The 10,926-nt window shown below is 39.0% G+C and overlaps 1 protein-coding gene across 5 annotated transcripts in view; it reads right to left on the bottom strand.

Annotated features, from left to right (window-relative positions):
• Positions 1 to 2,091: 2,091 nt before the first annotated feature.
• Positions 2,092 to 10,926, bottom strand: part of EFHB (EF-hand domain family member B) — a 60,059-nt gene continuing 51,224 nt past the window's right edge. For 4 of the 5 annotated variants that reach the window (XR_012430646.1, XR_012430648.1, XM_005545672.4 and 1 more), the window contains 3 exons: positions 6,979 to 7,191; positions 5,117 to 5,298; positions 2,092 to 2,425 (listed from right to left, as the gene is read on the bottom strand). Coding sequence is in view for 3 of the 5 variants with exons in the window: in XM_005545672.4 (XP_005545729.3) it covers positions 2,252 to 2,425; positions 5,117 to 5,298; positions 6,979 to 7,191 (569 nt within the window). In the remaining 2 variants the exon portion in view is untranslated. The remainder of the gene's footprint in view (positions 2,426 to 5,116; positions 5,299 to 6,978; positions 7,192 to 10,926) is intronic. The other variant, XM_065539862.1, reaches the window with a different exon arrangement.

The raw sequence follows: 10,926 nt of genomic DNA, 5'->3' as shown, positions 1-10,926 counted from the left end.
ACGGCAACAGAGTGAGACTCCATATCAAAAAATAATAATAATAATGACTGGGCTGCTGTCCAAAATTTCTAAATTGCAAGAAGGAAATAATGTTTTAAATGTCATGCCCCAAAAAGAGAAGACAGTATACATAAAGTAGATTTTTAGGTCAGATATAGTAAATGCATAGTATCAAAATTAACTTCATTCCTCCCAAATTAGTTTAAGTCCATAGGTCATAAATTCTAGCTAATGCACACATATGAGCATCTTGGTAAGGCTCAAATCAAGATTTTCTCCATCTCCCTCCTTCACTCAGATACCATGTAATTTCTTCTGTGGCTTCGGTGACATACAGATACTGGGTTGTAGAAACACAATTTTTGCTGAGAAAATTGCTCTGAGATAACTGCTTTCAGAGCTAAGAATTGGCTTATTTCCTAAATTTGGTGGAAGCTGTGAAATCTCGTATATCTTGTTACATCTTTGACTTCCTAAAATTGAAGCTCAGCGGAGGCTTCAGTTAAGCAACTATGACTTTAAGAGCCAGGATGGAATTATTGTCTTCCTAGTGAGAAGCAGCTCTAGACGCAGCTGCTTAAAGGAACCACACCTCTCCCCAGATCTTCCAAACACCTTGGCTGAAACTCGGCAGAAGCAGAAAAAAAGAGAGACATAATTTCCTTGGATTTTTAACTCACTGGACACTAGATAATTTGATTTCAGTCTTGAATTACTTTGAATTTTATCTTCAGATTTTAACTGGCAGGGAAATTTAACATTTGGGTATTATTTATTCCTGTGAATTTGACACTAGAAAGTTTATTCAAATTTTATCATCTTCATGTTTATCATCTTTATGCTGGCATTTTATTACCAGCGTATCTTATTTATTCTCATTCTAGAATTCTCATTGTAGAATCCCTTATACACCATGTTGGACAACGTGGCTGGGCATAAGTTGGAATGAGAGAGAGAATAAAAAGATAACTTTTTTATTTGTCAATGGAGTTTCCTTGAAGTTGAAAATGTACAGTTCTGACCCATTTTATAGCCTACCAGGGACAAAATACAAAGAACCCACCAGAGATAGGAGGAGGATACACAACAGAACCTCAATTGGTACTTTTAGAGTAGATTTTGGAAAGTGAATCAGGACCATCCCGAATGATGTCTTACCTCCTCCCTTAGGGGGAATGGCCCCATGCCTGCTTGACCATAGTTCAATGACTTAAGCCAAATGTGTTAAGAAAGCATGAGTTTAGAGATCATTTGGAAAAGACTGCTTATTCCCCAAACCTTATAATGTTTTCTTTTGTCTTGTTTTTGCTGTCTTAAAAGCTTTAAATTTGTGGTTTTTAATATATGCAAAGAGCTCCTCTAGCTGTATTCTTCATTTGTTCTTTTAAAGAATTAGTTTTTAAAAGACAAGTAACTTTTCAATGAAAAAGGAAATGTAAGGAAGTTAAGACTGCTTTTTTTTTTTCCTTAAAATTTTTCACCTGTAGCCAGGCGCAGTGGCTCACGCCTGTAATCCCAGCACTTTGGGAGGCTGAGGGAGGCAGATCACGAGGTCAGGAGATCGAGACCAGCCTGGCTAACGCGGTGAAACCCCATCTCTATGAAAAATATGAAAAATTAGCCTGGCATGGTGGCGGGTGCCTATAGTCCCAGCTACTCGGGAAGCTGAGGCAGAAGAATCGCTTGAACCCAGGAGGTGAAGGTTGCAGTGAGCCAACGTTGCGCCACTGCACTCCAGCCTGGACAACAGAGTGAGACTCTGTCTCAAAAAAAAAAAAAATTCACCTGTAGTTCCATGCACAAGAGCCAGCTTTTAGTCCACTACACAAACATGAATCTCTCTACTCTTGGTGTGTTATGACATTTTAATCACCTGTGACAGAAACTGCAGCCCACGTTGGCTTAACCAACAAAGAAAATTAAACTTGGCATCACAAATCACACTACGAATTCAGACGGCCCACTAAAATGGATGGAATTCTTAGGCCTACAAAACTTCTAATATCATTCTGAACTATGTCTTCGCTGGGGCTGCATGTTAACCCTTCAATCACTTGTCAAGCTCTTAGGTGCTTTATGGAAAACAATAAATTTTAAAATCCAAAATCTAATTTATTAGCAACACATACAGGCATATGAGTCTTACCACTGTGATTGCTGAACTCTAACGTAATATCTAAAGCCAGAATGGACTGAACATTTTAGATAAACACAGTTAATAATTCTTTTGCTTGAATGAAGTCCAAAAATATCACATGGGTGTTTTACACTTGATCCTGTCTGCATGCCGCAGCTCATCTAGAACATTTCTGATGTTCTCAACACAAACTTCTCCTCTGTGATGCTTTTTTGATGCAAGATTCCATACATTTTCAAATTCTTCATCAGAAAGCTTGACACCAATGTTACACAATATCTCTGCAATCTAGAAAAAGGCATTTAAAATAAATAGGTCATTATTTATATGTTTTAAAATTTGTAATGAAAAATACCTTTATAATATCTAAGACTATGGATATTTTTTCCAAAAAAGTATGTGTGTGTATATATTTGTGTGTGTGCATGTGCTTGTGTATATATATATATATATATAAAAAATAAGGAAATATCAAAATTCTAATGCTGTCAGCTCATGAATAATTTTGTTATTATAAACATGAGGGTGTTCAAATACACTAGCCAATATATAAAGTTACTTTCAACTTTAAATGTCTCATTATTTTAAGGAGAGGTAGCAAAATTCAAGTAAAAAGGGTGAAAAAAGTAAAGAAGACTTGCTAGGTTTGAGTTTCATTTCAATCATTTATTGTCATTTTGGTCTTGTGTATGTAACCTAAGCCACTTGAACATTAGTTTTGTTTGTTTATTTATTTATTTATTTATTTATTTTTGAGACAGAGTCTCACTCTGTTGCCCAGGCTGGAGTGCAGTGGCGTGATCTTGGCTCACTGCAGCCTCTGCCTCCTGGGTACAAGTGATTCTCCTGCATCAGCCTCCTGAGTAGCTGGGATTACAGGTGTGTGCTACCACACCTGGTGAATTTTTTTCTATTTTTAGTAGAGATGAAGTTACACCATGCTGGCCAGGCTGGTCTTGAACTCCCGACCTCAGATGACCCACCCACCTGAGCCTCCCAAAGTGCTGGGATTACAGGCATGAGCCACTAGGCGTGGCCAAGTTTTATATTCTTTATAATATGAACATTTATGAAATGTATCTAACTGGCCTGTTGGAACTTGAACTACGTGTGCAAATGGCAGACAGATAGTGTACCCATGATTAAGAGAGTACACTAAAAGCGGAGCACACTGAAAACCAGCAACCTTTGGTTACTAATAATCCCTCTACAGTGATAATTATTAAAACAGATGAAGGTGGGGAAAAACATGCTTCTTATGTCTTAAGAAAAATATAAGAAAAGAAAGTAAGAACTAGTAATAGGAATAAAATATGTGAAAACAAAATTTTTAAATGAAACTAAATTTAAAAGAAGAAGCATTTACTATGAAGCATTCAGGAAAAAAAAAGGGGGGGGAAATGAAAAGGTTAGACAGCGAATAGCCAAAGAAATAAAATAGTTGCCGAATACATCTATTAAACAGAATCTCAACAATTAATCCCCTAGAAATGATGTACCCTTGTGGGAAATTAGTGTAATTAAATACAAATTAAGTACTATTCAAATACAAATCGAATTCTGAAATTCAGAAGAGCAGAGCTGCTAGCAACTGCAGCTATAAAGCAAAAACACAATACCCTATGCATAGCTGGTAGTTCCCCACCCACTGGTAGTTTAAAAAGGCCCCTGCAGAGTGAGCTCCGGAATGGTTTGAGTCAGTCTTGAGCATCCCCTACCTTCTCCTCTGCTTCCTCCCCTACTCCTTGGGAAACTTTGCTCCAGTGGTTTGGCATTCTATCAGTAGTATGCTGACTACCTAACACGTCTACTGAAATCTATCCATCCTCAAGTCAACGTTATTATTCCAAGCAGGTCTTTGACTTCTTACTTTTTGCCTAGAATTGTGGGATAAAGGATGACTTCCTAGTTAAAAGAATGTTTAGGCATTATGAAACAAGCAGGAGATTTCTGTTTCTTTTGGAAACCCTAAAGTTCTATTTCATAGGCCTTTTAGAGTGATTGAGGGAAGTGAAAACACAATCAGGAGGTTTTCTTCTTCGATCCGCAGGACGGATACCGGGTTCCTCCTTTGGAGCCAGGCATCAGCCTCTGTCTCCCCTTCCTCTCTGCCCTGCCTCCATGTGAAAGAATTGCTGGAATGCATCTGCCATTAATTCGGTTAGTATTTAATAAGTTTCCAAGCCATCAATCCTTCATCTGAAGTCCAAGAAGGCATCGTATGTCTTTTCCTATATCATTTCTAGCTCCAGCTATGAAGGTTCTGAAGAAGCAAGTACTCCCTGAATTACACCTGCTTTCCATAAGCACAGATGTAGACAGGATAGTCTAACTGAGCACTGCTATAAATCTCTAGCCCTCAGCACCCCAGTGGCTATTCAGACCTAGCCGGTTCTATAACCCTGGCTTTATAACCCATCTACAAAGAGGATCATCTCGGATATGGCATCATGTTTTCTGAGTCAAAAATAAATAAATAAATAAATAAATAAATAAATAAGACAGATGTATGACCTTACCTGCGGTGTGGCAACAAGACAGAATATTTTAAATCAATGCTTGTCACAGATAATCTGAGACATATGATACCAGTGGACAAGAAGGGTGGCAGAGTGACCATCTTCATGCCCACTCTTAGTTCTAGAGGCCCAAGGCCATCGGGATGCTTACATAAGGAAGGGATTGATCCTGTTCCTTTTCTCAACTAGAATAGCATCAAATGTTTTAGAAAAATATTTTTCTTCTTTACATGGACCATATTGAATGTACAATATGAATTTACTATTCCTGTCACAGTCTAAATTCTACCTCAAGAATTGTACCAGATGTCACAGCCAAGTTGAGCATTATTCATCAAGAATCCTACACTTGGGGATCCTGTAGACTTTTGTAAATATAAAAACCCAAGTTTTGAAAAGTCTAAAAGAGTAGTCGTTGATAGATCAAACATTTCCATTTTTGTATGCTCATATGTGATACCTCTTCTTTTGATCTGGTCTTGAAAAAGTCTCTCTCAAACACTCCTTTCTGGGCAAAGACGGTAGGATATAACAGTGAATACACACCACCTTCTTCACCATAATTACTTCTGTCACTGATGCGACGAATTCGGGGAGCAGGAATGTCAGATCGAATGGTTGGAACTCCACAAATAGGGTAACCTAGGTCATTGATGAGGAAAGAAAACCGACATTCTAAAACAAAGCTGTGTAACACAGCCACCAGTCACACGTGCATACTGAGCACTTAAAACGTGGCTAGGAAGAATTTTGGTGTAATCCAAATGTAAAATTCAAACATTTTAGTACAAAAAAGCAAAATATTTAATAATTTTTATATTGATTAGTTACTGAAATAATATTTTGAATATATATAGTATTAAAATAAATTTCACCTGTTTCTTTTTTTTTTAACATGGCTTTTTTTTTTTTTTCTTTTTCTTTTTCTTTTTTGAGACAGAGTCTCACTCTGTCACCCAGGCTAGAATGCAGTGGCCTGATCACAGCTCACTGCAGCCTTGAACTCCTGGACTCAAGTGATCCCCCCACCTCAGCCTCCCAGGTTGCTGAGACTACAGGAGTTTGCCACCATGGCCAGCTAATTTTTGTAATTTTTGTAGAGACAGAGTCTCACTATGTTGCCCAGGCTGGTCTTGAACTCCTCACCTCAAGTGATCCTCCCACCTTGGCCTCCCAAGGTGCTGGGATTACAGGCATGAGCCACCATGCCCAGCATGATTTTCTTTAATGCTAAAAAGTTTGTAAATGCACAGATGACTTCAATTTTATTTCTACTGGACAACACAGTGTAAAGAGAGTAACAAGATTTCATTACTCTAGAATATATAGCATGTCTATAAAAATCCAGTTGAGAAAAATATGTAAATCCTCAGTCATGTCCTTATTCCAATGATGTGATCTTGATCAACATAAAATAGTTTTTCTAAATCACCAATATTCATCATGCTTCATATTGATATATGGATGTTATAGGTTGAATTGTCTCCTCCCAAAACATATATGGTGAAGTCCTAACCTCCACTACCTCAGAGTGTGACGTTATTTGGAAATAAGGTCATTTCAGGTGTAATTAATTAAGATGACGTCACACTGGAGTATGGTGGGCCCCTAACCTAATATGGCTAGAGTTCTTGTAAAACGGAGGAATTTGGACACAGACATGAAAATGGGGAGAACACCACATGAAGATGAAGGCAGAGATCAGGGTGATGCTGAAGGAGCCAAGTGGTGCCAAAGACTGCTAGTAAATCATCAGAAACCAGGGGAGAGGCATGGACAGATTCTCCTTTACAGTCCACCAGAGGAACCAATCCTACTGACACCTTGCATTTCAAGCCTCCAGAACTGTGAGACCATAAAATTCTGTTAAGACACCGGTTTGTGGTGCTGTGATATAGCAGCCCCAGCAAACTAACATGGGGAATGAATATGCAGAGAAATGTTATGTAAAAGTTCTTTAAATATTTGAAGGCAGATATGTATGGAGCTAAGAATCATATGGTTTTAAAATCATCTCATATTAATACTTGGTGGAATCTGAATTACTACGATGTATAACATTCGATGTTCTGATCTATAATGGTTTCCATTTCATTAATATGCAAAGAATCGTTTTACTTTGGTCATCATTGGCAATTCAGTTCAATCAACATTTATATGTGGGCCTCTCCTCCCCAGGTAGTTAGAATACGAATTAAATGCAAGCTACAAGGCTTTAAGAAACTTAGTCTAAGGAGAAAGGCAGGGGACAATGCAAGGACAAAGGACAGTTTGCTTCCACGTTTGTTGATGCTTTTGAAACTTGACAAATAAGTGACATACAAGTAGCAGGAACGGCTCCTACAACTGCATTGATCTCAGAAGAAGTTGTCTTATAGTAGTTGGAAACTTTATCACTTGGTCTCAGAAGTGTCCGAAGAGTCTTTTCTGTGCTCCCTGGTTCTTTTAAGACAATATCTTCTGGCTTTATGAGGAGAGCTGGTTCAGGTTCTTCAACATTAGCCTCAGTAGGGTTTACACAATCTGGTTTTCTACCTTTAAGAAAAAAAAAAAGGAAAGAAAAAATGCAGGAATACATTACTACTTAGTGCTTGCTGCTCTGCAACAGGATAAGTTTTCCCATCTAGTTTCCTCTTGCAAATGGAAACAGCTGGCATGACCCCTCCACTGACCCAACACCCAACTGTGGAAGAGTAAGTTCAGGCCAATGTCATACACCAAGAAATCTGAACATGGCCTAATGTTTTCTTCTGCCACTCTACTCACTTCATTCTAGAATAAAGCTTTGAAATATGAGAGACCAAATGTAAACATAGAATCCATTCATTTCTTTTCTTAAAAAAAAAAAAATAGAGCAGGCGGGCATGGTGGCCCACACCTGTAATCCCAACACTTTGGGAGGCCGGGGGGGGGGGGGGCAGATCACCTGAGGTCAGGAGTTCGAGACCAGCCTGGCCAACATGATGAAACCCCGTCTCTACTAAAAATATAAAAATTGGCCGGGCGCGGTGGCTCAAGCCTGTAATCCCAGCACTTTGGGAGGCCGAGGCGGGCGGATCACGAGGTCAGGAGATCGAGACCATCCTGGCTAACATGGTGAAACCCCGTCTCTACTAAAAATACAAAAAAAAACTAGCCGGGCGTGGTGGCGGGCACCTGTAGTCCCAGCTACTCGGGAGGCTGAGTCAGGAGAATGGCGTGAACCCGGGAGGCGGAGCTTGCAGTGAGCTGAGATCCGGCCACTGCACTCCAGCCTGGGTGACAGAGCAAGACTCCGTCTCAAAAAAAAAAAAAAAAATTGCCGGACGTGGTGGCAGGCGCCTGTAATCCCAGCTACTCGGGAGGCTGAGACAGGAGAATTGCTTGAATCCGGGAGGCGGAGGTTGCAGTGAGCCGAGATTATGCCATTGCACTCTCCAGCCTGAGGGACAAGAGCGAGACTTCGTCTCAAAAAAAAAAAAAAAAAAAAAAAAAAAAAAAAAAGTGTATTTTAATATTTAACTTGAACTACAGAGTTTTTCCTAGCACTATGCCCTAGGGAGAAATAAGACAAGACATGCTTGTAGTTGAAAATTCCACACGTACTTGACCGGGGGGAGCGTGCATTACAACATCGAGATGATAAGAACGCACTATGAGCTCAAGAACTGTTTCTACAACTAATTCCTGACAAGTCAGTGTACAAAAGAAAACCCTGAGATAGAACTGAAGTTGTAAGACTCTGTCCTCCTTTGCAGATTTGCTTTGCTGAGTCAATTCTGAAATTTAGGAATAAATTCCTGCAATCTTTTTCCGATCTGGTTACTACATATGTACCACTAGAGAGCGCTGTGGTGTTTCCATCTTCAGAAAAATTCTAAAGGTTCTGGGGGAGCCCAAGTAAGGGTTGCAAAGGCAAGTGGCCTGCTGGTATTAGAGAAGGGTGGATACCCTGGCAAACTAGAAAAGACTTACCTCTCTGAAGAACGCATTCTTCCCCACAACCCCACCTCTCCCCACACTCAGTTCCTGCCAATGGCTGCTATGAAAATGCTCAGGCCTACCGTTCCAGATCCTCTAATCCTCCACCTCACCAAAAGTGGAAATCTGGACAAAGTTTGAAAAAGAATTTCTCAAAAAAATTGAAAGATTACTTACCCATTTTTCTTCAAAAGTCAACAGTAAGATAGAATTTGATATCAGAAAAATTTTGGCAGAACATTCCCGGGCCCCCTCTAGACCTAGTGACCACAAACTTAACAGTTTCTACCCTAAAATCATACAAGATGAAAATCCTCAAAAACTCTATTGAAAATGGCTGAAGAAATTAGGATCCAAAACCAGAAACAATTCGAAGAATTATCTGGTCTGAAATAAGCTTTTCGTTCTACCATTACTTCATGAGTTGTGCCAAGAAGGAAGCTCTGTCAGCCCGTTTATGAAAGAGTCGGAGTACAGCTGTTTTCTATAAAAAGCTTCATTAGGTAGGGAAGATTCTGATGCCTTCCTAGTGGATAGAATAGAAAGGCTAACCCATAAGGGCTCGCATCATCAGGAGAGATCAAAATTTGGTTTTGACTTCACAGAAAGGCATGACTCAAGAGTAAAAGTGAAAATAGTAGTTATCTCCACTTTTTAGAAAAGAGACATCCCAAGAGGAAATAAAAATGTAAACATCTTTTTAAAAAGTTGAACCTCTAATAATTAAGATACAAAAATTAGGGTAGGCCGGGTGCAGTGGCTCATGCCTGTAATCCCAGCATATTGGGAGGCCGAGGAGGGAAGATCCCTCAAGCCAGGAGTTTACAACCAGCATGGGCAACACAGCCACTCAAGAGGCTGAGGCAGGAGAATCACCTGAGCCCAGGAGTTCAAGGCTGCAGTCAGCTATGATTGCACCACTGCACTCCAGCCTGGGCAAGTAGAGTGAGACATTGTCTCAAAAAAAAAAAAAAAAAAAAAGGTAAGGCAAATGAGGTATTATTATAAACCAACTAAAGTACAAGAATGTAAGAATGTTTGAAATAACACTCAATGGTAGTGAGATTGGAGTAAAACCTCACAGACTTAGCTGATAAAATTGCAAATCAGTAAAATCATTTAGAAAAGCAAAATGAAAATAGTTACTTCTGAGACAATAATAACGGTCATAAGAAATGAGAAATAAAAAGCTTTTTGAGATATGATCATTATAACATTGTGCATACTACTTTTAAAATATTAGAAACAGCCTAAATTTCAGAAAGTGAAGAAATGGCTTAGTAAATCATAATATATAAGCATGAGGGAACTGAAATGTAGTTCATAGAAACCAAAAAAGCATTTCTTCATTCCTTAGAAATATGAAAGCTGGCTGGGCATGTTGGCTCATATCAGTCATCCTAGCACTTTGGGAGGCCAAGACAGGAGGATCACTTGAGGCCAGGAGTTCAAGGCCAGCCTAGGCAACATGGTGAAACCCTGTCTCTGCTAAAAATACAAAAAAATTAGCCAGGCATGGTGGCACGCACCTCCCGTAATCCCAGCTACTCTGGAGGCTGAGGCACAAGAATCACTTGAGCCCGGGAGGCAGAGAGTGCAGTGAACCGAGATCACACCACTGCACTCCAGCCTGGGTAACAGAGCAAGACCCTGTCAAAAAAAAAAAAAAAAAAAGAAAAAGAAAGAAGAAGAAGAGAAATGTGAAAGCTAAATTTTAAAAAGCCTTATATAGTACGTTCAGTGTTATTTTAGACATGCTTAAAATATGTACATGTACACGTATGTATATATGTATATCTATACATGTAATGATACAAGAAGATAAAATGTAGGCCAGAGGTATCCAACCATGTGCCTTCCCTGGGCCTCACTGGAAGAAGAAGACTTGTCTTGGGCCACACATAAAATACATTAACAGTAAGGACAGCTGATGAGCTTGAAAAAAAACTGCAAAAAAACTCACAGCGTTTTAAGAAAGTTTACAAATGTGTGTCGGGCAGCATTCAAAGCTGTCTTGAACCACGGGTTAGGCAAGCTTGACGTCAACATCATAATATTTGAATCAAAAGTAAAGATTATGCTGTTTTTCCTTTTTATACAAAATTTTTAAAATCTAATTTTGTGTCAAATTCTGTGTTTCTGGGGAAAGGGAACTAATTACTCAGATAATCATTTTTAAACAGGTTTCTGAGAATCTGTCTTTCATATTTTGAGCTTCTGTGTAAGTTTTGTGCTTTTAATGTTTTTGAATAAATAATACATGGTTCCAAACTCAAAAGATACAAAAACATAGGTTAAAAAGTGAGTCTC

The sequence above is a fragment of the Macaca fascicularis genome, chromosome 2 (assembly GCF_037993035.2).
Source record: "Macaca fascicularis isolate 582-1 chromosome 2, T2T-MFA8v1.1".
NCBI classification, from domain to species: Eukaryota; Metazoa; Chordata; class Mammalia; order Primates; family Cercopithecidae; genus Macaca; species Macaca fascicularis.
This window is presented reverse-complemented; position numbering and strand designations above follow the sequence as displayed.